At 54.1% G+C, this 25673-nt stretch overlaps 1 protein-coding gene and 1 long non-coding RNA gene across 6 annotated transcripts; one reads left to right on the top strand and one right to left on the bottom strand.

Annotated features, from left to right (window-relative positions):
* Positions 1-25228, top strand: ZNF629 (zinc finger protein 629). 5 transcript variants are annotated; one of them, XM_048224620.2, is made up of 3 exons: positions 1-210; positions 19111-19218; positions 19374-25228. In XM_048224620.2, exons 2-3 carry the CDS (start codon positions 19146-19148, stop codon positions 21905-21907), a joined length of 2607 nt encoding a protein of 868 aa, XP_048080577.1. In that variant the 5' UTR covers positions 1-210; positions 19111-19145; the 3' UTR covers positions 21908-25228. The 5 variants fall into 5 exon arrangements, with proteins under 5 accessions (XP_048080577.1, XP_026371608.2, XP_057170891.1 ...); XM_026515823.4 differs by lacking the exon at positions 1-210 and adding an exon at positions 16313-16459; XM_057314908.1 differs by lacking the exon at positions 1-210 and adding an exon at positions 16702-16830.
* LOC130544209 (uncharacterized) lies at positions 9458-18364 on the bottom strand. The gene is made up of 3 exons (XR_008960309.1): positions 17699-18364; positions 17195-17318; positions 9458-11524 (listed from the first exon to the last, which is right to left on the bottom strand). It is a non-coding gene; the product is annotated as an uncharacterized LOC130544209 (long non-coding RNA).
* Positions 25229-25673: the final 445 nt, after the last annotated feature.

The raw sequence follows: 25673 nt of genomic DNA, 5'->3' as shown, positions 1-25673 counted from the left end.
CCTTGGCAGGGTTTGGCTCAGAGAGTGCCTCAGTACATGCTAACCATTGTTGTTATTCTAGAGCCTGGAATTCGGAATCAGAATCAGGTTGGGTGTCACTCTCAAGGTTACACGGATACAGCTGGGTCCTAGACGCAGCTTCGGCTAAATCCCGCGAGCAGAGCCTCCAGGTCCAGGGCTCTGTGAAGCGCTTCCGGCTGCCAGCACTGAGTAAGGCCTCTGTCCTCTGTTCTCTCTGGGCTGTGTCTCCATTCCTCTGCCTCACGCGGGGGTTGGCAAAGCGGGGGGGGGGGGGGGGGGGGGGGGGGGCTCCGCCTCCAGCCACAGGCCGGGACTGAAACTCGGTATCTGTAGCCTGCCTGGGGCCCCTCGTTATGGCACAGATCTCCTTGGATCCTTGGTGCCAGGCAGTGTGCTGGTTACCAGGGCAGTGCCAAGATGAATCCGATTCGGACCCCTCCGTCCGAGATCTTACAACCAAACTAGGGGGATAAATAAGATGGGTGTGACTATGCCACTTACCTAGTTGATAAGTAGTTATCGAGAACCTACCACGTGTACAACATTGTATAAGATATTGAGTCACAGTCGCAGAAATTCACAGGAGGGAGAAATGATGGTGGTTTGGGCATACCCCAGCTAACCCAGAGCCTGGCCTCCAGAACTGCTGACGGATGGATGATGGATGGATGGATGGATGGATGGATGGATGGATGGCGTTGGTTAGACGGCTGGTTGTCGGGGAAGGTTTCACACGGTAGGAGATCTAGCCAAGGACCTTGCAGAATAGAGGTTACTCACTGAAGAAGATGTGCTAAGATCGCGTCCTCACATTCATTTGAGAGTCTCTGAGGCCATTCATCTTGGAGGCCATTAATCTGTGAGGGTTCCTTGACGGCCTGAGTGGAAAATTCAAATGGCTATGAGATCCAGGAAAGAACAGGAGGCTGGGAGCTTACTCTCTGGTGCTTTTACACCTGAATGCCTCTGGGCTTACCTTCCTTTTGTGCACTTTTGATAGAGACACGGGAACCAAAACCTGCTTCTCTTACAGGAAAAACAGCAGCGCAAGCATGGCAGCTGGGAGTGGAGGCTGAACCAGGGGATGCAGTCCTTCTAAGGGGGGGGGGCACCCACTTCTCAGTTTGAGGCAGTTGCTTAGTGTAAGAACATGAGTGAAGCGTTTCCAGCTCTACTGATGCATCAAAAGCTAGAGATCTGGTTGTTACTGTTTTTAAAAATGCAACCTCCCAATTCTAAAGTAAATATCAGCTGGAATTTTCTAAAGAAATTGCCCACCAGTTGAAACACACTTTGGAGTTGTAGCTACCAGTCTGTAACTTCTACTCAGGGCACCAAGAGACAGATCAGGTGAGGAAGATGGGCGGAAGCTAAATTTTAAGCGGCCCCGAATGCCGGGTTAAAGAGATTTTTGACTTGAGCTCAGAGACAGCTTCAGCTTGGGACCAAAAAGGCTCTTTGAACAAGGGTGTGGCTTGATGCAAGAGTTTGGGGACCAGTGGGGTGTAGAGTGACATATGAGATAGCGAGGAAGCAGTCAAGGTTGAAGGTTACTGCGGTAAGACAGGTTTGTGACAATGCGATTGAAAGATAGTGGCGGTGGGACGGAAAAGACGAGCGGACAAAAAAAAAAAGATGAAATCGGAAAGGGTACGGAGGGGATGAGGGGAGCCGCGGGGAGCGGCAGGAGAAAAGGTTAGCGAGGTTCCGCCATGCCCCACGTCTCTCGCCCGAAAGGGAAGGGCCGGCCAGGTCGAGGGGGCAGGCCTGCTGGGATTACAGAAGCCGGCCCGACGACCTGGCCGTCGCCCCGCATCCCAACGGGTCAGGAGCGCAGGGCCCCCCCAGCGCCTAGCAGTCCGGCTCCGCTCCCGGCCGGTGGACCAGCCCGTGCACAAAACACGCGTCCTAAGCGAGTCGCCCATAAAACCGGGATGAGGCCACCGGCTTCGCGGGGCGGCTGCGGACACTACGGGGGAGGCGGGCGGAAGGAGCGGGTGCTTTCTGAGCCGGGGCTCTGGAAGGCTCGACGTCCCCAGGGGAGCGAGCTGCCCGCCCTCCCCGCGCCTCCCCCGACCCGCCTGCGGGGAGAGGCCAGGAGCCCCCCGGCGGCCACGATCGGAGACACCTCTCCCCCTCCCGCCCCGGGCGCCCCCGGCCCGCGCCCCGCCACCCCCCCACCCACCCCGCGCCCCGAGGCGGCCGCCGAGCGCCGCGAGCCCCGAGCCGGCCGGTGCGCTGCCCCGAGTCCGGCCGCGGCCGGAAGTGCGCGCTCCTCCCGCCGCCCGCGGGGCCTCTCTAGCAGCCCCGGGCGCCGGCGTCTCAGTGGGAATAACCCCTTCGGCCCCAGCCGGCCGGGGCCGCCGCCGGGGGGTCGTCCGCCCTCTCCCCGCGCAGCGCTGACAGGGCTGGTGTCCTCCCCGGGCGACGGGTCCGTGACTGTCGCGCCCGGATCGGGAGGACAGCGCCCAACCCGCGGGGCTCGTGGGGCCGCTCCGCTAAAATGCTGAACCGCCTCGGGCAGGTTGTTGAACCTCTCTGAGCCTCGGCCTTCGGATCTGTAAAATCGTCGTCTCTGCCTCAAAGGCTTGCTGTAAGGATTCAGTGAACTTGTAAAAGATTTAGAACAGGGCCTGTCGCCGAATATGTACTCAGTCAATACTCGTCGTCATTGTTCCGATTTTTACTGCTGCCTTTTGAAAAAGGACGGGTGTCAGAGGGTCCGTTTTGTGACATGAGAATGAAGAACACGATAGACAGGATAGTAAGAGCTGCTGTTTCTTGGGCGCCTTCTTTGTGCTCGGTTCCGGGCACACCTATCTCTACAGGCTTAGGGCAATTCTGTGAAGGCAGTATTGTTATTCCCACTGTGTGGATGGAGTTAGGAACTGAGTGGGTGTCAGCGGGGGATTTGAACTCAAGGCCCTCTGACCCCAGGGCGCATGCCTGTTCTCCTCCACACTGCCGCGCTGATTTTAGAAACCTGTTCTGGGAATTCTGAACTGAAGCATCAAAGCCAATAGGGCTGTCAGACCTGGACGTCCCCTTAGTCCTGCGCAAAGCCACCAAATTCCTACACCAGGCTAACACTCAGTAACACGGTGCCCCAGCACCCACGCTATCCTTGCTTAAAGACAAGGATCTCGTGACCTTCACAAGAAGCAAGTTGCAGGCATCCAAAGAGAGAAAGGCACTGAGTAAATACATTTTTTAAAGTTGATTTTTTACCAATCTCTACACCCCACTTGGGGCTGGACCTCACCACCCTCCGGAGATCGAGTCAAATGCTCTTCTGGCTGAGCGAGCCAGGCGCCCCCCCCCTTTTTTAAGATTTATTCATTTATAGAGAGAGAGCGCAAGGGGAGGGCCAGAGGGAGAGGGAGAGAGGGTCTCAAGCAGACTCCACGCTGAGCTCGGAGCCCCACCTGGGGCTCGATCTCACGACCCTGAGATCATGACCTAAGCCGAAGTGGAGAGTCAGACGCTTAACCCACTGAGCTGCCCAGGCGCCCCCCAGGCACCCCTGTTTTTTAAGGATAAAATAAATTCACGTTTTCTTGTGCAAAACCAATTACCGACCAGCCCAACCTTTGACACAACCTGTGGAAAGCTGGGGTCCAGTCCAGCGGGCCATTTCTCCCTGCTTCCGCTCTCACGGTCCCGCTGGGCAGTCTCCACTGAGCTCCAGCGCTTAGTACTAAACGCCCTTCGTTAGGGTTCGTGGAGCCTGGAGGATGCGGTCAGGCTGTCCTTGCCTTTCATTCCCTCCGGCTTTAGCAGCTTGACAATCATGCGGGAAGGTGGCAGGGGAGAGGGCGGGCATGGGAGCTGTGAGGAAAAGGGATGGGTGGCCATGGGTGATGAGGAACCAGAGACTTCCTCACCTCCACGCCCTTGGCCACGCTGCTCCCTCTACCCGGTTTAAGCTGCAGGAGAGCAGGACATTGTCCATCTTGTCTTCTGCACCCTAATGCCAAGAAAGTGTGGGGCTTCCCCAGGGGCACTCAAGTGAGTGGCTTAGTCAGAACAGGGCACTGGGCCTCTCACATCATGTACCCGCCACCCTGGTCTAATGACCAGACGCCCTTTCTCCAGCCAGGAAAATCATGCCCTTACAACAAGATTTCTTTTACATTTTCCCTTCCTTTTCTATTTTAGGGGAAAAATTCATATGGTATAAAAAGACAGTAAAGGAAAAGCGGGGTGCCCTCCTGCTTCTCCCTGTCCCCAGCTCCTGTCATCATCTCCTGAGCACTGTGACCGCTTTCTTGTGTATTTCTAAAGATAGTCTAAGTATAGGCAAGTGCCTCCTTCTAGAAAACACAAATAGGATCATGCACTGTAGTCGCTTGCTTCTCCCCTTGCTTCTTTCATGTAACAGCATATTTTGGAGAATGTCTCACATCAGTCGGTACATATCTGCTTCTTTTTTTTTTTCACAGCTGCTGAGTATTCAGTTATATGGATATGCCAGAATTTTTTAAATCCACTTCCCCGTTAGCGGACTTGTAGGTTATGTTCAGTCTTTTGCTATAGAAGCAATGTTTTGCTGGATAGCATTGCGCGCATGCGCCAGTCTGCCCATAGGCTCTGGAAGTGGAGTGGCTGGGTCAAAGGGCGTGCGCGTTTTGAATTTTGATCGGTGTTGCCAAATTTTCCTTCCCCCAAAGAGGCAGTGCAGATGTATGCTCTACTAATGATGTTTGAGAGTGCCTGATTCTCCATGTAGTCTATAAGCAAACTATATTCGCAGACCTCTTAGGTCAAAAATAGTAGTTCATGGTTTTTATTTGCATTATGAGATTTCTTTTGTAACAAACACGGGTAAGAGGAAATGCAAACCTGATAGTGGAGGTATAAAATCTTAAAAAGCATCGTGCTGCTCTGAATTAATCATCACCTCCCGATCTGGCTTGGAGAAGTAAAATGAGAAAAATTGCCAACGAGCAAGTTCCAAGCCACCTGACTCATTGATACAAAATCTGGAGACAGACAAACGAAGTCCCAGTTTTCAAAACAAGGGTATTAATGATACAAACCAAAGGCCAGAAAACTTGATGTTTAACTCAACTGGAATCCTAAATCAGACCATCAAACATGATTTGCAAGATGGCTTGGTGCAGGGAAGAATAAGGTCCCGAGTCCTACAGGACTGCATTAAATCGCAGCTCTTACTAGCAGGGTGACCTTGGGGCAAGGTACTTCCTATATCTCTGAACTTCTATTTTGACAGCAGAAAGCAGGGGCAGCAACAGCCACCTGCCGGAGTTATGGCAAAACTAAAATAACTCATGTCAAAGGCTTGGCACAAAAGATGTTGGTTAGTACAGAAGGAAGAAGGTCAAATCCAAGCCCTCTGGGGTGACAGGCCCTAGACCCCTGGGAAAAAGGAAGGTGACCTGGAGTCGGAACAGCTGGAAGCAGACATAGCTTGATTGCCCCTGTCAAAGGCAGGCTTGCTCCAAACTTAGTGGTCAGATCTCGAGGGTGAAAAACCAAAGAATGAAAGCTCTGTAACAATGTGAAACAAAGCCATCTCCCAGTTGTGCACGTCCAGGGCCACCCCGTTCCATTCTTTGTGAATGGCTCCTGGAGCTGGGGAACTGGAGATACTGTGTATCCACCAACCCCCGGAGCCGAAAGATACATGTCGTAGCTAACCCCCTTACTGGGATCGCTTAAGGCTGGGATGTGCGATTTGTAACAGTGGCTTTAAAAGCGGACTGGCTCAACCTAAGAACTCAGCACAGCGGTGATCCCTCTCCCACCGCAGTGGGCCTTTGCATGCCCATCTGTCTCTGTGTTGGACTGGATTCAGAATTAGGGGATGGGGTTGAAGACAAGGTCCTCCGCATCAGGAAATGTCATTTTCATGAGGACTCACAGAACTTTCTCCCGAGCCTCACATGAATTACGTAACCAACAGTCCCTTGGGCTTCTAGAAAGCCCAGCAAATGTGTGCCTCACTTTTAGCAATTGTATCAACAGAGCTTTACGCCGTATGTTTTGTGTACCAACCCTGGATTCGTGTTATCATTTTCCCCTTTGTTTTCCCTTTGCCTTTTCTGTTTTTGGGTTTTTTGGGGTTTTGGGGGTTTTTTTGGTCTTGTTAATGACACGCTGCTACTGCCGCTACTATCAGTGCTAATGGCCAGCGCTGAGCAGCTGTGGGTTGTACTAGATGCCAGGCACCTGTTGAAGAATATGCGGCTCCGTAAATGCCTCGGGTCCTTTTTGAAACCACGCAAGGTATAAATAAAGAAACAAACAAGCACAGCCGCCAGGCTCGCTCATCTCCTTTATGGTACCCACTTAAAGGTGTCTTTTTAATATCTGATTTCACATCTTTTTAATATCTACAGTATCGTATATGCGAGAGAAAGGCTGCACACCTTTGATTCATAGTTCTCTTTATGGCCCCGTATTTGCAAATGAACAAGTCTGCAAAGCAAAACAAAACCTCTTAGCAAACAGAAGCCCTTAGTCAAGGGGCACCTTTGTGGCTCAGTTGGTTAAGCCTCTGCCTTTGGCTCGGGTCATGATCTTGGGGTCCTGGGATCAAGCCCCACATGGGGCTTTCTGCTCAGTGAGGAGTCCTTCTGCTCAGTGAGGAGTCTGCTTTTCCCTCTCCCTCTGCTCCTCCCCCTCCCCCTACTTGTGCTTGCTCTCTTTTTCTCTCTCAAATAAATAAATAATAAAATCCTTATTACAAAAAAAAAAAAAGAAGCCACTAGTCAAGGGATGATAACCTTACAACAGTCAAAACCTAAGAGCCTGGTAAGGAAAGCAGTGATGCCTAGAAAGGCCACAGAGAGCTGCAGTCCCAGAAGGCTCGCATCCTTTGCAAGGTGAAAACAAGAATGGGGATTGACCGGGGGCGCCTGGGTGGCACAGCGGTTAAGCGTCTGCCTTCGGCTCAGGGCGTGATCCTGGCGTTACGGGATCGAGCCCCACATCAGGCTCCTCCGCTGTGAGCCTGCTTCTTCCTCTCCCACTCCCCCTGCTTGTGTTCCCTCTCTCGCTGGCTGTCTCTATCTCTGTCAAATAAATAAATAAAATCTTAAAAAAAAAAAAAGAAAAGAATGGGGATTGACCGGTGGCGCGCCCACTCATGCTGGGCCCTGGTCTGAGCGGCCATGCTTTTAATCCCCACATCCGCCCTATGAAGTAGGAATGCTTTTCTATGGTTATCAGGTTACTTACGAGGTTCAGAGACCAAGGAAATTTTCTAGATTGCATTTAGATGGATTTCAGCAAGGCATGTAATCAAATCTCTCCTCACATCCTTTAGACAAGACAGACAGAGACTGGATATCCTGCATTTAGAGTCACAACTAATTACAAGGTTATGCATCACCAAAGCCAGGGAAGTGCTCCTAGATTTGACCCAATATTTCTATTTCTGGGACTGTCTTTTAAGAAAACAGTCAAAATTTCGGAGACATGTATTCTCAAGAGATGTTCACCGAAGTTTTAGTTGTAAGAACAAAAACGGGAGGCAGTGTAAAAATTCAACGACAGGGAAATGACTCAGCAAAGTATGGTGCATGTAGAAAGAATTCTGTAGACAGCCATTAAAACGTTGGCCGTGAAGACAATGAAGCACCAAAAACGTACAACTAAGTAAAAAAAAAAAAAAAAAAAAAAACTTAGAAAAAAATACAGGAAGGAAATACAACGAAAGGCAAAAATAGTTGAACTGGGGTAGATGAAAAATGTGTAATTTCATTTTTTAATATTTTCCTTAGTATGGCTATATTATTTTTCTAGTGCAAAATATATATATTTATAAATAAATAAAGAAGTACATAAATGTATAAATATATATATAATGATATATATATAACTATATATATAGTTTTCTAGTGCAAATATGTATATTTATAAATAAATAAAGAAGTACATAAATGTATAAATATATATAACAATATATATATAACTATATATATGTATATATTTAAGCCAAAGATGAAAGCTGAAGCTAACTATGGGGAAAAAAACTGACGGTCAGCGTGGGCACCTCACTGCAATTTGTCACTCAACCCCACCCTCTGGAGGGGTTGTTTCCCTATTGTACCGATGAGTAAAGAGAGATTCAGAGGAGGTCCGGTCGTTGGAACAAGGTCTCACAGCTGAATGTGATAGAAACAAGAACTGAAACAAAGTCTGACTGGTGGCTTTCCAGGTGTCTCGCGACAGAGGAGGGCTGCCAACCTGTGGAGCCTTTGGGCGATTTATGGGAAGGTGCTCCGTCGGGACAAATTGCAGAAAGATCCCTCCCCTGGGCAGGCAGCCCCTGTCACGTGGCCTCTGGCTGGTGGATGAAGCCTGGGTTGAAATGCCATCGGATCTGTCCACATGGCAGGCAAGGTGGCGCCCCGGTGATGTCAGGGTCTCTGCCGGTGCGCGGAGACCGCGCCAGGAGAAGGGTGGTCCTTCCTGCTCTCCTTCCCAGGAGAACCCTTTGAGTCCGCCCAGGGGAGAGTCTCAGGTTGGTGCGAGGCCCTTATCACCTTCTCACTTACACACAGGATGAGCCCCTTAGACCCAGAGCCTTTCCCTAATTGTGCAACAATATATCAATGGCATTTATTAACATAACTTAGTATTGGCTGGATTTTTTTAAAGATTTTATTTATTTGAAAGAGAGAGATGGAGCAGGAGCAGGGCGGGGAGGGGCAGAGGGAGACGCAGACTCCCTGCTGAGCAAGGACTCCGATGCAGGGGCTCCATCCCAAGCCCCCTCCCCGGGATCACGGATCACGACCTGAGCTGAAGACAGACGCTTAACCAGCTGAGCCACCCAGGAGCCCCTGATTGAAATTTTTATCGTAAAATTCACATAACATTCATAATTTCAACCATTCTGAAGCACATAATTCAGTGACATCGAGTACATTTACAAGGACGTGCAGCCATCACCCCTTTCTAGTTCCAGAACAGAAGTCTTGTACCCATTAAGCCGCCACTCCCCATTCCTCCCCCCCCCCCCCCCCCGAGCCCCTAGCAACCATTCATCTGCTTGGTGTCTCTCTAGATTCACCTGTTCTGGATACTTCGTATACACAGAATCATAAAATATGCAGCCCTGCATATCTAGTTCCTTGCACTCAACAATGTTTTCAAGGTTCAGTGTCACCTGGGTGGCTCAGTCGGTGAAGCGTCTGCCTTCGGCTCCGGTCATGATCTCAGGGTCCTGGGATCGAGCCCTGTGTTGGGCTCCCTGTTCAGTGCGGAGTCTGCTTCTCCCTCTCCCTCTTCTCCTCCCCTCCCCTCCCCTTTGTGTTCTCTCTCTCTCGAATAAATAAAATCTTAAAAAAAAAAACCCACCCAACCCCAAAACAATGTTTTCCAGGTTCATCCATGTTATATAGCACCGATCAGCAAAGTATTCCTTTTTTTTTTTTAAGATTTTTATTTATTTATGTGACAGAGAGACAGCCAGCGAGAGAGGGAACACAAGCAGGGGGAGTGGGAGAGGAAGAAGCAGGCTCATAGCGGAGGAGCCTGATGTGGGGCTCGATCCCATAACACCGGGATCATGCCCTGAGCCGAAGGCAGACGCTTTAACGACTGCGCTACCCAGGCGCCCCAGCAAAGTATTCCTTTTTATGGCTTAATGCTATTCCATTGTACGGATACACACCACATTTTGTTTATCTGCTCATTCCTTGACGGACGTTTGAGTTGTTTCCACTTTTTGGCTGTTACGAAGAGTGCTGCTGTGAGCATCTGTGTGCACGTTTTCGTGTGGACATATGTTCTCATTTTTCTTGGCTGCAGACCTGGAATTGCTGGGTCACAGGTGGTCCTATGTTTCACTTTTTGAGGAACTACCCAATTGTTTTCTGTAGTGGCTGTAGCATTTTACATTCCCACCAGCAGCGTATGACGGTTGCGATCTCTCCACATCCTCACCAACGCTGGTTACGCTCAGGTTTTTACAAAGTATTATTATTATAACTGTCCCTGAGGGTGCGAAGTGGGATCTCACTGGGGTTTTGATTTGCATATCCCTCACGGCCAATGATGTTGAGCATCTTTTCAGGTGTTTGTTGGCCATCTATAGATTTCTCTGGAGAAATGTCCAAGTTCTTTGCCCATTTTTTATTTATTTTTATTTTTTAAAAAGATTTTATTTATTTATTCTACAGAAATAGAGACAGCCAGTGAGAGAGGGAACACAAGCAGGGGGAGTGGGAGAGGAAGAAGCAGGCTCATAGCAGAGGAGCCCGATGTGGGGCTCGATCCCATAACACCGGTATCATGCCCTGAGCCGAAGGCAGATGCTTAACCACTCTGCCACCCAGGCGCCCCTCTTTGCCCATTTTTTAATTGGGTTGCTTGTGTTTATTGTTGAGTTGTTACAGTTCTTTTTTTTTTTTTTTTAAGTCTTATTTATTTAAGTCATCTCCACACCCGACGTGGGGCTCGAACTCACAACCCTGAGATCAAGAGTTGGATGCTCTTCCACTGAGCCAGCCAGGCGCCCCAGGAACAAGCAATTTCTATTTCTCACACTGACATTGAGTTTTCTTCTCAGATATGTTTCTTTCCATGAAGAAAAATGCACTGAGCTGAAGAAAAATATCAAATAACACGATAGAGGGTACCCCCATGTGGCCAAGATGGCAAGTAAAAGATAGGGATCCCTGCAGTCAGACTGTGACCGAAGGGAAGGGCAGTTCTCCAGGAGACAATGTCGTCTGGGAAGGAAGTGGCAGGATTGAGCGGGATTCTGAAGGAGGGAAGCCCCAGGCCCACAGTCAAAAACCCAAGCCCCACAGATCCCAGGTTCTCACAGTTGCTCTGTGACCTGAACATGTTACCTGTCTGAAGTCCCGTTCCCTCCGGAGTAAAGAAAGGGTGAGGGTGACCGCCTTGTACCGAGAGACACAAATGCCTTAATGTGAATGAAAGTATATATTCAATGGGGGTGAGTATCAGGGCCTAGACTGAAGTTGGCTGGCGTTTGAACAGGACCCCGAAGACAGACAAGACTCCCTGTGTGGAGAGGAGAAGGGGGAGCATTCTTTCTAGAGAAGGCGAAGGGAGCCACGCTCGCTCGGTGAAAGGCCTGAGAAGCAGGACAGTCCTAGGTTGGGGACAGGTGGGGGAGGAGCCTGTGGCACTGCGAGACAATGGGGATTACCTTGGGGGACACTGAGCAGAGAGGCAGAAAGGCTGCTTTCATACAGGCCGTGTGCTCTGGTGTTTTCACTTCTCCAGCCACAAGTCTAGGGGCCCTGGGGGGTGGCAACGGTGGGACCAGGCTTCAGGTGTCTGGGAGCTTACTGATTTTTTTTTTTTTTAAGTCTCGTAACTGTGTGTGACAATATAATCCTCTCTTCCATCTGTCTTCAATCTCCTGTCCCGTGCTCAGGCCGCAGTACAGCATCTGTTCCAGGGGGAATGGGGACCTCTCTCGAAGGTTAGTCCACGTGTCACATATGGGTAGGAAATCCGTTGAACGTGATTTAATGTGACTTGGACCAGGACAAACCTGAAAAGGAAATCAACGTGTTGTTTTAACCCACGATCTCCACTCCAACCTTACACTCTAAATATTTACCATTTAAAAAGTGACTTTCACCAACTGGAAATCATCACACAGAACCAAAGATTCCAAAGTTAAGCCTTCCTCTTACCTCAGATCCTCAGCCCTCCTCCCCAGAGGCCACTGTCCTTTCCAGACACTTATGTATCCTCCCCAAAGAGTCACATCTACAGAAAAGTGTTCCATATGGTCAGACCCTTATTGTTGAGAACATTCGATCTGACGTGTGGTTTTGCAGATGGGGTGACTGAGGCCCAGAAACGTGATGACCACAGCTAGTTCCGTCCACACCTTCATGCAAATGCTTGGTAACAAAACATTATGCATCTATTTTATTGACTTTTATGTTTTATTAAAAAAATTTTTTTAAGTAGACTCCCTGCCGAATGTGGAGCTTAAACTCATGACCCTGAGATCAAGTGTCCCATGCTCTACCAACTGAGCCAGCCAGGAGCCCTGTATTTACTTTTATTTTTATTTAAATTATACATATCTGCATTTACTTAATATATAAATTTACTTTATTTACCCAATTATATATGAGCTTTTTCTTTTCTTTTCTTTATTTATTTGACAGAGAGAGAGAGCGAGAGATAGAGCACAAGCAGAGGGAGCGGCAGGCAGAGGAAGAGGGAGAAGCAGGCTCCTCACTGAGCTGGGAGCCCCCATGCAATGTGGGGCTCAGTCCCAGGACCCTGGAATCATGACCTGAATTGAAGGCAGATGCTTAACTGACTGAGCCACCCAGGCGCCCCGTGGCTTTCTATACCTTAGTCAAAGTTATTGTCAAAATATAAACAGAGAAAAGTTCTTAATTTTCAAAAATTAAAAAAAAAGCCCCAAACACACTTCTCTGTTGATGATGAGGAAGGAGGAGGTGTTCTAAGGGTGAACACACTAGAGCTTTTTGGAAGAAACATGCGGGACCAGACAGGTGGGAAGAAACCAAGGGGGCTAGAGGCCAGAGAACCCGTCAGAAAGTCACTGCGGTCATTCAGGGATAGAACCGGGGGTGATGGTGGCCCGGGGCAGGGCGACAGAAGGGCTGGGCAGACTGGGCAGGGGTGTCATAGAACTGAGGACCTACTGACAAACGGGGTGCAGAGGAGGGCCCTTCAGGCCTTGGGGAGCAGGATGACTAAGTATCACGGAGAGAAATGGAGTTGGTGAACCTGGATGACCGTGACATGGACAGGTCTGTTAGGCAAATGCACAGAAAGAACAAGGCCTCAAGGACAGGGGCAAGGCTAAGCCGCCGACACGGAAGGCTTTTTGGAACTAACCACACGGAGCAGGAAATGTTTGAGGAAGAGAATGTAAGGGAAGGACATGGCTCTGAGCCTTAGGGACACGGTGGCTAGGAGGCACCAGGAGGACAGGACTCGATGTGAGAAGTCTTAGGGAGCCATTGTGGGTTCTTGAGCAGAGGAGTGACTGATCCTGGACTCTCAGAGGCAGAAGGGATCTCCCAGCCCTGGGCCCCTGCTCTTGTTCCACATTTGAGGACCACATCCCTAAAAAGCAGCCCCTCATACACCCCGTGGGCATGACCATCTCCAGGGAAGAAGGTCCATCCTGTCCTGCTGATACCAGCGGCACCCCCCCCCCCCCCCGTCCCTGCCTGCAGGTAGGCAGCTGTCCTTGCGAGAAAGCTCTTGCACCCTGCCTGAGCGCGTCCCCCTCCCCCCCCAGAGCGGAGGGTTGGGAGTCTCAGGTCACAGCCCCAGGTCCTCCCAAGTTACACACTTCCCGTCCCTTTTGGGACACGGTTTCCAGCTTCCTGGCTCTCCCACCCACCGCCCACCGGGCTGAAGGCGGTGCGCTCTGATGAGAAAGAATGAGGCAGCCCTGGCTAGAGCCCGTCCGCTCTGAATTCTCGTATCATCTCATTTACCCCTCCCGTCCCTTGGGGAACCAAGGCTCGTCCCCTTTCCAAAGAAGAAGCCAAATCTCCAAGAGGCAAAGTGAGTTGCCCAAGACCACACGGAGCAGTGAGGACAGAGCAGGGTCCGGACCAGGGTCCACCTCCTGCTCTCACACAGCCCGGGTCTCCGGATGCAAGGGCCTGTGTGCAGGGGCCCCATGGGAGGCTGCTGCGCGGCGGCCGAGATGGGCTGTCCGTGAAAGGCCAAGGGGGGACAGGCCTCATCTTTCCAGGAGCGTCTCCTTTCTGGTCACTGTGCCAGCTGACTGTGGACAACAGGACAGCATGCTGTCGCCTACAATCAGAGCGGTCTTAGCTTCCCCAGGAGCAGGACAGGCAAACTGTTGCTGGAGAATGGCCTGGCCTGAGCAGGGGCACGCTGCCCTTGCCCACTCCTCTCTCCAGCTCCTGGAACACCATGAAGGAGAGGGGGCGGGGCTGAGCAGCTCACCCTCCGCCCCCGGACACACGCGGGCCATTCTGAGAGTTGCGGTTAGAAGCCATGTGGCTCTCAGGGCAGCGTGTCTGGATTTCAAGCCAGCTTTGTCACTAGTTAGCTGTGTACAGGTGACTTACTCGTCACCTTACTTGTGAAGGTCTGTGGAGCCCGTGGAATAGCGCCCGGCACTTAGTAAATACTCAATAAATGAAACTGCTCAGAAGACATCACCCTCATACTTGTTACCCTGAACCTGGGGGACACACCGAGGGGTACAGAATCAGTACCAACAGTGGATGATCACAGATATACCGAAACCACCTCCTAGCCTCAGGGCTGGGGAGACAACAGAGTGACGGGGACCGGCACCCTGGAAAGCCAGCGGCCTTGTAAGCAAGAAAGCTACTGCCCAGCCAGTGGTTGCCACGTGAAAATTTGGGTCTTGTTGCCACATCTTTGGATTTTCCAAAGAAGTGGGAAATTTGGATTTGTATGTGAAATGTACTGATTTTTAAAGGGGGCGATTGATTCAGTTACACACACACCCACGCACCCACACAGACACCACCACCAGCACCACCAAAAAGGGTGTAGGCCAAATTAAACTCTTCTGTGAGCCTCCAGGGTGCAGTTTCTGCCCCGCACCCCCTGAATCAACCCCCTCCCCCACACTTACTGCCCCCAGGCCAGGTTAGGCTTTTGCTCAGGTACAGAGAGGAGACAGTAGTGAGGGCCGGATCGGCCTGCCCAGCACTCAGATCCCAAGTCTGCCTCTTCCTCACCTGTTCCTCAGAGTGAGGGGTGGACAGTGAGGGTGTCTGAACCATGAATGTGCTTATGTAGCCAGAGCCCAGCTTGGTCCCACTTTGCCACATCTGTCCAGCTTGGGGGTTGATCCAGAAACGGATGGAGGCGGCAGGAGGAGGAGTTCATCCTCCGCACTGCGTGAACTGAGCACCTACCACATGTCAGTCTGTTCCAGGAGCTGGGGGGACAGCAGTGAGTCCAAGAGGCCAAGCCCCTCCCCCAGCAGCACGGACATTAAGGTGTGTGTGTGCACGCAAAGAAGACACGGGTACAGACAGATGGCAAACACGCAAATGTTCTGTCAGGGGTTGATGTGTGTTGCAGGGACGCAGGAAGACCAGGAGGTGCAAAGGCCCTGGGGTAGGAGTGAGGTGTCAAAGGTGATGGGAGCCAGAGATAAGACGGGGATGTGCCTGGCGGGGAAGGTGGGTGAAGGAGGCAGTACTGAGATGTGAGCAGGGGCAGGGTCTAGTGGGGCCACACTCTCTGCACCCCAAATGTAGGCCCAGAGGGGCTGCAGCCTCTTTAACAATTTCTGACATACAGTTTGTTCCTTCCCCCTCCTTCACATCCCCAGACAGATAACCCTGTACCTTCTCTTGTGACTCCTGTGTTTCTAATTTATATGCTATCAAACTTCTGGAGTTGTCGAGGGTAGAAAGCCCGATTCTTGTTCAGCTCTGGGGCCTCTCCACCACTGTGCTCCCCGCAGTGGCCAGGCTTCCACAGACAAATGTGTGCAATGGAAAAAATGACCTGGCTTTAAGCACATTACCTCACTTCTCACAGCTCAGTTTCCTCTCCTGTAAAACGGGGATAATCACGGATTGTGGTGAGGAGGAATGAGATAAAGGCTGTAGGATTGGGAGCCCAGGTAATCTGGGCCTTGGGAGGCCACCAGTGTTCTCAGGATTTTAAAGGTGTCTGCTGCTATGAGCCAGGTACCTCTGAGCTGCTGGGAGAGGCCCTCCGTGGTCAGGGACACCCCCCCCACACACACACACACTGACTTCCCTCCTGCCACCATGGCCGCTCTGAGGGGAGCTACTGGGGGGAGAAGCATGCTACAAATCCCTCCGGGCTGCGCGCAGCCCCTCGGCCCAAACTCTCGTTGCCGTGGCTTATTATTTCATTTAAGCCAGTTTTAGTCAGTAGGATGTTCTCTCTCCGCATCTGCCCAGCCGGTCCCCGCTCCCACCCCACAGCCCAGGCATCTGAGCCCCATCCCTGAGTCTGAGTCCCAACAAAGGCAGGCCCCGGGGGACAAGCAGCCACCAAATCCGAGATCCGGCTTTTGGAGAGCGGCTGGCCGAGCCCCTTTGAGATGGAGAGTGGTCAGCCATCCAGAGACCCCTCACTGGCATCTGGGCTTCCCCCGAGGACCCGCTCCCGCCGCAGACCGAGAAAGGGGCGTCTCAGCCACCTCCCCGCTCCCCGTCCTCTTTTTTTCCCAGGCTGCGGGAGGCAAAGGGTTAAATCCCATAGAGCTGATGCTCTGACTCCAGGCTAGAGGGGCCCGGGAAGCTGGGGTCACTTCCTGCTCCGTCCCAGTCACCCTGAACTGGTCCCCGGGTCCTCAGCCTGGGATCACCCCTTGAGAAGGACCCCAGAGTCCTCGACGTCCAGCCCGCCCCCCTGAGGCAGGGCATTCAAGGGGTTAAGTCCCCTGGGGCTGGATTCTGCCTTCCGGCCTTCCCCAGACCCCAGAGCCGTGAGTTGGGGACGCCTGGGTTCCTGGGGGGTGGCCCGGAGGGCCCGGGACGGCCGCCGGGAACAATGGGGCGCGGGAGGCGGGGGCGCGCGGGCCTGCGCCCCCTCCCCGCCCCGGGCGCCGGTGGGGTGGGGGCCGGGCAGGGGCCGCGAGGGGCCGAGGATTCTGGGAAGAGCGCGAGGGTCTGGCTGTGGGGGAGGGGAGGGAGGGCGTGAGCATTCTGGGAAGAGGGAATTGGGCCGCCGGCGGGGCCGGGGCGCCGCGGAGCGCCGGAATCCTGGGGGCCCCGCGGGCGGGGGAGGCCGGGATGCGGGGCTCCGGCCCGGGCGCCGGAAGAGGGTCGCGGGGACCGGCCCGAGCAGAAGTCCAGGGTCTGCGCTGGTGCGGGCGTGGGGGGTGCGGTGGGCGCCGGGGCCGGGGCCGGGGCGGCTGCATTCCCGCAGCTGCCTCCATGTCAGGGTCACCCTGGGCCGCTCTCCACACCTCTCTGCGAGGCAGCCTCCTCCTCCTGTCCTTCCCTCCCTCCGTCCCTCCGTCCCTCCGCAGTGGGGGGCCGGCCCGAGGTCCAAGGCCGGTGCCCCGGGGCCTGGGCCTGGGTGGGCTCCCAGCACTTCTTGCCTCCCTCGGTGTTCCCACTTTCCTACTCCATGGCGGCCTTGGCTTTAACCCTTTCCCTCCTGCTTGGGACCGCTGAGCTTGAATTTCTCGGGACGATCAAGGTACAGAAGCTCTTACCTGTCTTAGGCAAGCCCAGCAGGCCTCTTAAGAATAGGCGGCCCCCAGCTTGGCGGAGGCCCCTGCCCCCACGGCTCCAAAGACACTTAGAGATGGGGGAGGGGGCATTTCATGGCCTAAGGAGCTGCGGAGATGAAGAAATTAATTTACTTCCCAAAATCCAAGTCCTGTCTCTCCTACCGCTATTTGGCAGGGTTCAGCTCGCTCCTGCTTCACTTTGCCTCCCAGCCGCCTCCTCGTGAGTCTTTGCCATGTCTTCCGGCACCACTGCCCCCATACACGCAGTGCCCCTCCCACGCAGCCACTGGAAGCCCGGACCCCCCCCCCCCAGGGGCTCTGTTAAGGCTCTAAACTCGGTGGGAACCTAGAATATAGCTCCTGAGGCCTTATTCCCTCAAGCTGGAATTCTCTCACCCTTTTTGGAGTGATAGCTGGCTAGCTAGGTTTTACCAGGAGGCCACTCTGAACTCCTGTTCCTTTGGTGCCAACCCCTTGCAAACTGACCTTTAAAGGCATTGGGCCAGGCAGGTTTTCCAGGAACGAGGGGCATCTCACTCATTCACCCCCATTCATTCAACAAAATGTATAAGGCACCTCTTATGTGTCAGGCACCGTCCTAGGCACGGGATACAGCAATAGCAAAACAGAACCGAATAGAAGAAGGGGTGCCAGGAGGGGAGTGTGAATGGGGGGCTTCAGCGGGGAGTACTGGTTTGAGGTCATCCGCGCAGACTGTCAGGCCTAATCACTGGATCCGACAAGCCAAGGAGAGCGGGTGGTCCTGGGAACGTTGCCGTCTCATGGCTGGCAGGTTCTGTCTGAGCTTTCCTCATCACCCGTCTCCTGCCAGCAGGCCACATTTACGAGTTTCACGTGACTCCCAAGGTCATCTCCCTCGCAGAGGCTGGGGCGAGCCAGACCCAGAACCTTGCATTTCTGGTCTTGGCTCTGCTACTTCCCAGCCTGTGACCTTGGAGCAATCTCCTTGAGTGTTGATTTCCTGATCTGTAAAATGGACAGCCTGACTCCTGGGTCGCCTCGCAGGCCTGGGGGAGGATGGGGAGAGATAAGGAGGCGGCGCAGCACCGAGTCAGCGGCTGGGCGGCATCCACACATTTCCCCCTTGTCCCTTTTCCTTTTCATTTCCGCTCAAGGTCGCCTCTGCAGAAGCCTCCCCATGGCTTCAAACTGCCCCCCCCCCCACCTCTGGCTTGAAATTCTTTCTGTGCTTGGATAACGGGAAAGTGCCCCAGTCCTTTTGGAGGGCCCCCATCCCCTCAGGGAAATCTGATTGCTTTCGTGCTTGCTTTTCTTTCTTTTCTTTTCTTTTCTTTTCTTTCTTTCTTTCTTTCTTTCTTTCTTTCTTTCTTTTCTTCCTTCCTTTCCTTCCTTTCCTTTCTTTCTTCTTCTTCTTCTTCTTTTTTTTTTAAACTCTTCAAGTGTTCCGGGCTGTCAGTTCTCTGGGCTCATAAGGAAAGTTTATTGGTCCCAATTAGCAGCCCCATTAAGGAGGAAAATTAGAGTCTTAATGAGCTTCCTCTGATTAGCAAAATAACAGGTTTCCCAGCCTCTGGGCATCAGAGGGGTGGGGTGAGAGCCTCCTTCCCCGTGGGTGTCAGATACTTCTGTAGCCCCCAGTCTGGGTTCAAAGGGTTATGACTGATGAGCTTTTAATTACACTCTTAAATTCACCTGCTGGCTTAGTTGTGATCTTAAGGTCTGGAGCAGGAACCAGGCCTGCAGGGGTCGGGGGGCCACGGTGAGAACTGCTGCCCAGAAAAATGGGGAGGTGGGAAACTGAAGTTCGCCTGGGGCCGGCAGGTGAAGGAGTGGGGCTTGGGGAGTAAAGAAACACGCAGATCAGCTCCGATTGTGTGTCCCTCTCTTCTCTCTCCGCACCCCCCCGCCTCTCCCAGGGTCCCTGGAACGCTGGGCAGACCTGAGCTCTGGGATGGAGCCTGAGGCCGCGCTGTGGGGCCCAGATCTGCAGGGTCCTGAACAGAGCCCCAACGATGCTCGTAGAGGTGAGGGGCACAAGAAGGGACTGCAGTCCTGACAAGACAGTGGCCCCACTTCAGGGAGGGGCCCAGACTCTGGGGGACACCCAGGGGAGGGAAGAGAGACCCGACCCCGTGTTCTGAAAGGAGATGGGGGCTGGAGACTCCCTTTCTCTCTGTAGGTGCCGAGAGTGGGAACGAAGAGGAGAGCCCTCAGCAGGAAAGTTCTGGGGAGGAGATCATCTTGGGAGATCCAGCTCAGAGTCCAGAATTCAAGGACCCAGCAGAGATGCCCCTGGAGAGACCCTCCCAGGATCCCTCCATCCCTCAGGACTCCCCAACCCCTCTGGGTCACCCCAGCCCCTTGGACCACCAGGCCCCTCTGGATCCCCCCGCCCCCGAGGTAGTCCCTTCCCCGTCCGACTGGACCAAGGCCTGTGAGGCCAGCTGGCAGTGGGGGACCCTGACCACGTGGAACAGCCCCCCGGTGGTCCCGGCCAGCGAGCCCAGCCTGCGGGAGCTGGTGCAGGGCCGCCCTTCGGGGGCGGAGAAGCCCTACATCTGCAACGAGTGCGGCAAGAGCTTCAGCCAGTGGTCCAAGCTGCTGCGGCACCAGCGCATCCACACGGGCGAGCGGCCCAACACCTGCTCGGAGTGCGGCAAGAGCTTCACGCAGAGCTCGCACCTGGTGCAGCACCAGCGCACGCACACGGGCGAGAAGCCCTACAAGTGCCCCGACTGCGGCAAGTGCTTCAGCTGGAGCTCCAACCTGGTGCAGCACCAGCGCACGCACACGGGCGAGAAGCCGTACAAGTGCACGGAGTGCGAGAAGGCCTTCACCCAGAGCACCAACCTCATCAAGCACCAGCGCTCGCACACGGGCGAGAAGCCGTACAAGTGCGGCGAGTGCCGGCGGGCCTTCTACCGCAGCTCGGACCTCATCCAGCACCAGGCCACGCACACGGGCGAGAAGCCCTACAAGTGCCCCGAGTGTGGCAAGCGCTTCGGCCAGAACCACAACCTCCTCAAGCACCAGAAGATCCACGCCGGCGAGAAGCCGTACCGCTGCACCGAGTGCGGCAAGAGCTTCATCCAGAGCTCCGAGCTGACCCAGCACCAGCGCACGCACACCGGCGAGAAGCCCTACGAGTGCCTGGAGTGCGGCAAGAGCTTCGGCCACAGCTCCACGCTCATCAAGCACCAGCGGACTCACCTGCGCGAGGACCCGTTCAAGTGCCCGGTGTGCGGCAAGACCTTCACGCTGAGCGCCACGCTGCTGCGGCACCAGCGCACGCACACGGGCGAGCGGCCCTACAAGTGCCCCGAGTGCGGCAAGAGCTTCAGCGTCAGCTCCAACCTCATCAACCACCAGCGCATCCACCGCGGCGAGCGGCCCTACATCTGCGCCGACTGCGGCAAGAGCTTCATCATGAGCTCCACCCTCATCCGCCACCAGCGCATCCACACGGGCGAGAAGCCCTACAAGTGCTCCGACTGCGGCAAGAGCTTCATCCGCAGCTCCCACCTCATCCAGCACCGGCGCACGCACACGGGCGAGAAGCCCTACAAGTGCCCCGAGTGCGGCAAGAGCTTCAGCCAGAGCTCCAACCTCATCACGCACGTGCGCACGCACATGGATGAGAACCTGTTCGTGTGCTCCGACTGCGGGAAGGCCTTCCTGGAGGCGCACGAGCTGGAGCAGCACCGGGTGGTCCACGAAAGGGGCAAGACGCCGGCCCGCAGAGCTCAGGGCGACACCCTGCTGGGGCTGGGCGACCCTGCCCTGCTGACGCCCCCGCCGGGAGCCAAACCACACAAGTGTCTTGTCTGTGGCAAGGGCTTCAACGACGAGGGCATCTTTATGCAGCATCAGCGGATCCACATCGGGGAGAACCCCTACAAAAACGCAGATGGCCTCATCGCACACCCAGCCCCCAAGGCGCCCCAGTTCCGACCCCCCCGGCTCCCTTTCGGAGGCAATTCCTACCCAGGTGCTGCCGAGGGCAGAGCCGAACCCCCGGGACAGCCCTTTAAAGTGCCCGAGGGGCAGGAGAGCTTCAGCCAAAGGCTGGGCCTGCTCTCTTCCAAGTCCTACATCTGTTCCCACTGTGGAGAAAGTTTTCTGGATCGCGCCGTGCTCCTCCAACATCAGCTCAGCCATGGCAACGAAAAGCCCTTTCTCTTCCCTGATTATAGGATTGGTCTAGGGGAAGGGGCCGGGCCCAGTCCCTTCCTAAGTGGCAAGCCCTTTAAATGCCCTGAATGCAAAAAAAGCTTTGGCCTCAGCTCTGAGCTGCTGCTGCACCAGAAAGTCCATGCAGGTGGGAAACCCCAGAAGAGTCCGGAGCTGGGGAAGAGCTCTTCTGTCCTCCTGGAGCACCTCAGGAGCCCCCTGGGGGCCAGGCCCTACAGCTGCTCAGATTGCGGGGCCTCCTTTCTTGATCGCCTGGCCCTCGCCCGGCACCAGGAGACCCACACCCAGGAAAAGTCCCCCACACCTGAGGATCCCCCTCCAGAACCAGCCACCCTGTCCACAAGCCAGGAAGGTGAGGGAGAGGCCCCCATGCCCACGGGGAGCAGCAGCCAGGGGGACGGGGAAAACCCCAAGACCCTCTTGGAGGAAAAGCCCTATTTGTGCCCTGAGTGTGGAGACGGCTTCACGGAAGTCGCAGCTCTCCTCCTCCACCGGAGCTGCCACCCAGGGGTCACCTTGTGAAATGGGTCTGGAGACCAGGGGCCTCTGTCCTGAGAGGAATACTGGATCCTCCCAGAAATCACGTGGGGAAAGGAGGAAAACCCTATCAGGTTGTAGAGAAGCAGAGGATTAAGAACCCTGGGTAAAAATAGTGCTTTTACAACAGTGATGAGAAACCCTATAAAATTGTTGGTGGGAGCCCCTTAATAAGGCAGTAGAGAAAAACTGTTGGGTTAGAAACCCTATAAATATGTAGGAAAAAAAAAAAAAAAGCCCTTTAAGTCTGTAGCAGAAAAACCCTATAAACCATAGTGGATAAAAGCCCTATTAATTGTAGGAAGAGGTCCCAATACGTCTCTAGACAACCCTATAAAACTGTATCAAAATCCTTGTGAAACTATAGGGTCGGGGAAGCGCAGGGAATCCAATGGCATTGACCTCAGAAGGTGCAGACGAGCCTCCCATGAACTTGTTCCGCAGTGTTCTCTCCCCCTGCAGTTCGAGAGAGCCTCCCTCTCAGAAGTCCTGGACAGTGACGCTGAGGAAAACGCTCAGCTGGGGGCTAGTGTGGGGAGAGGCGAAAAATAAGTGATGAGGAGCCCCCAGGCCCACAGAGAAGAAACGGCCCAGGGAACTAGGAAGAGAAAGTTCAGCTCACTGCCCTGGGGGTTCCTGGGGGGATGAGGCCGATCTTAGGTAATTGCGTGTTAGAGGAAGAGGCCCACGGAATTCCTTATGAGGAAGAACCCAAAAATGGGGAAGGAAAAAAAAAAAGTGATGTCCAGCCTTCTTAAAGGCTGAAGTTTGGGGTGCATAGAAACTTTAAAGAGTACTGGGAAGCCACCACAAAAAAATTAGGGGGAAGGGAGGGATTTCTGTTAGAGTGCTTTGAGGAAAGCAAAGCAAGGTGAAGCCGTGTCCGGATGGAACCCAGCAAACTCGGGGCTGCCCAGTCCTCCCCGTTTCCGGGAGCTTGTTAAGCTTCAAGTGCAAGCAGATCCCAGCTCAGGCCGCCAGGGCTCCCCCCAGCCAGGCAGGATGGGGGACTTCTACTCTGAGAGGCCTCCAGGGGTGGAGGGTCCCTCCTGCCCATTCTCAGGTCTCACTGTCAGGAGGTGTCTCCTGCTATCTAACTGCCACCAGTCTCGCTGCCGTGGCAGCTCACTTCCTCGAATTCTGTCCTCAGTGGAGAGGGGGACCCGCTGCTAGTCGACCTCCAAAGAATAAAGCCCTTCAGAGACTCGAGGCCTGTGTGTGGTTAAATCCTCCCTAGACTTCTCTTCTCCAAGTCAACGAGAGCCACACGTGGGTTCTCTGTGGCAACGAGGGACAGCAAGTCGACAGGATAGAGCGCTCTGATTAGCCAGCAACCTGCTTTTAGACCTCACTCTTTCATCTGAGCTGTTAGCCAGGCTGCTGGCGGGATGAGCCAGCCGGCACGTAGTGCTGGGTGTCCCGACACCCCACAGACTGGGCCGTGGGTCCCTGAAGAGCATCTGGAGGCCTGACCACCTTCCTCACCCTGGTACTTGGAGCGCTCTGAGGTGTGACGACCCAGCCCAATCGTGGCCTTGGGAGGGGACAGATCCCACGCACTTGGCTCCTCTCCTCCTTAGCCAGAAACTTTCAGAGGGAAATGGAAGGATGAGAAACCCACTCCCCTGCCAGGTCCATCTCCTGTCCTCACACACCACACGGTAACACTCTTTCATTAGCCCAGCCAAACCCGCTAACATGACTGGGTGTGTGTGGCAGGGGGGAGAGAGACTGCTGCCCTAGGAAATGGCTGAGTGGAAATTCTCGACACATCTGTAACAAGAACCCCCACCCCCTAGCCCGGGAGACCCTTAAAGGAGGAGAGGACTCTGTCCAGTGCTGGGTCCAAAGGAAGTGCCCACGGACCCCACGTGGGCCTGGAGTCAGAGAACTGAGATGCCAGGTGAGGGGACCCCTCAGGAGTCACATGCCTGGAGAGGGCGACCCAGATTCCTCCAAGCTGCGGAAGAGACCTCTTAATTTCATGACCTAAAAGCTCGAAAGGTGAAAGCTCGTCACCCTTCATCTCTCCTGCCCCCAAAGGGATGACCGTAAATTCAAAGGATCAAAATCTAGAACACTATAAGAGGAAAAGCCCAGGCCTGCTGGGGAGAAGAAAAAGGCAGGCCTCGGATAATTGTGGGGAGACCCTCGTGACCGTCTGCATAACACCCCACCCCACCCAAGTGCCAGGTCAGACAGCACTACTGAGAGGGGAGAAGGAGCCTGCCTGCCGAATCTCTACCGACAGAAGCATCAGCAGAGGGGTGTCCCTATGAGACTGAGGAAGAGGAGACAGTCCTCCAAGTCAAAGCAGATTTTTTCTAAGATGGTAGTAGAAAGAAACCAGTTGTAGAGACAAACCCCTTTAAAGCTAGAAACAGCTCCCCTCGGAAACAGGTCTGAGGAATCTTGTCTTCAGAAGAGTCCTGGAGAGCAGCCTTTGGGGCTCGGGGGCCAGTCCGGGGCAGGGAGGGGGGAGGTGGCCAGTGTGGTCAAAGGCCAGCCGTCGGCCTACTGAGGACTAGGGTGTAGCCCGTGTAGTAGGATGCTCGCATGTGTAGGGATGAGTGAGGGCCAGCGGTCTTGGCTCTGGTACTGAATGGATGATGTGGACATGATCGGTTGGGGTCTGGGGTTTCGTAGCAGCAAAGGGGCAGAATCAGAGACCTTTGGGGCATGACCTGTCCTCTCTTGCCCACCTCCCCAAACTACTTTACCCAGGTGCTTCCCTCCCAGAGCGACCTCCATTTTGGAGGAACCAGGGAGGGAGCTGGCTTGGGGAAGTGGCAGTGTCCAGAGTCCCTCTGACCAGATTAGGCAAAGGCCCAGGGGACGGTCATGGCACACGCCCACCAGAACTTAGTGCAGAAGGCACAGTGTAGCCAAACCCTCTTGTCCAGCCCCACACAGGCCTGACTTCAGAAGTGCCCTGGTGGAGGAGCCCACCAGACCAGTCACAGGGTCATTGGCGAAAGCAGAGGGGAGAGCAGACACTGATCTGAGCTTAGGGTGCAACTTGAAACTTCTGTGGCTATGGAGGTCACATGGGAACTTGATGAGTGGGCATGAATCCTGAATGGTGGGGAACCTTGAAACCATCACAGCCAAGAGGTGGGATTCCATGACACCTGCTCCCGAGGTGAGCAGCCCCCAGACTCCTTTGCCCCCATTATGGAAGCCCCGCTCAACGTGACTTGTCCCTGTGGAGAGAGGCCCCACTTTTGAGTGTTGTGTGTCAATAACAGTGTTGTGTCACCGGTGGTCATGTTGATTAGTTGAAGAGAATAAAGGGAATAAGATTTCCCAGGTGTTTTCTGTCTTCTCTTTCAAGCCTGGAGCAAGCTGAAGGAGCTTGTCCTCTCCCAGAGCCAGGGTCTGTGTGTCCCCTCAAAAGCTCAGCCGGGCCCAGGCTACCCTTGCACTCCTCACTCAGATGCCCTCAAATCCCCAAACAGTGCTTGTGGGTAGGACCCTGAGGGCTTATGGATTGTTAAAATCCACATCTTTGGGAGAAAGGGGGAGAAACATGCTGAGATGGCGGCAGAGCCAAGCAGGTCTTGACAGTGCCTGGCTTTTGCCACCAGCATGACATACTGACTGCCGGGTGGCTGTCTGGTGATTCTGGCACTGGCTGGCTCCGGTCCAGCTGTGCGGCCCCAGGGAGGCCTCTCCGACCACCCCACAGCTGCGTTCTCGCCAGACTGCCACAAGGGACAGCTCCGAAGATCTAGTTCCAAAAGCTGGTGGC

The sequence above is a fragment of the Ursus arctos genome, unplaced genomic scaffold, assembly GCF_023065955.2.
Source record: "Ursus arctos isolate Adak ecotype North America unplaced genomic scaffold, UrsArc2.0 scaffold_2, whole genome shotgun sequence".
In the NCBI taxonomy this organism is placed as follows: Eukaryota; Metazoa; Chordata; class Mammalia; order Carnivora; family Ursidae; genus Ursus; species Ursus arctos.
The sequence above is the reverse complement of the archived record's forward strand: the minus strand, read 5'-3'. Positions and strand labels throughout refer to the sequence as shown.

Coding starts and splice junctions, on each gene's coding strand:
- ZNF629 (XM_057314908.1), top strand. CDS start 16,767: ATGCGGGGCTCCGGCCCGGGCGCCGGAAGAGGGTCGCGGGGACCGGCC. Junction 16,831..19,110: donor GGCCCGAGCAGAAGTCCAGG/GTCTGCGCTGGT, acceptor CGCCTCTCCCAG/GGTCCCTGGAACGCTGGGCA. Junction 19,219..19,373: donor CCCCAACGATGCTCGTAGAG/GTGAGGGGCACA, acceptor TTCTCTCTGTAG/GTGCCGAGAGTGGGAACGAA.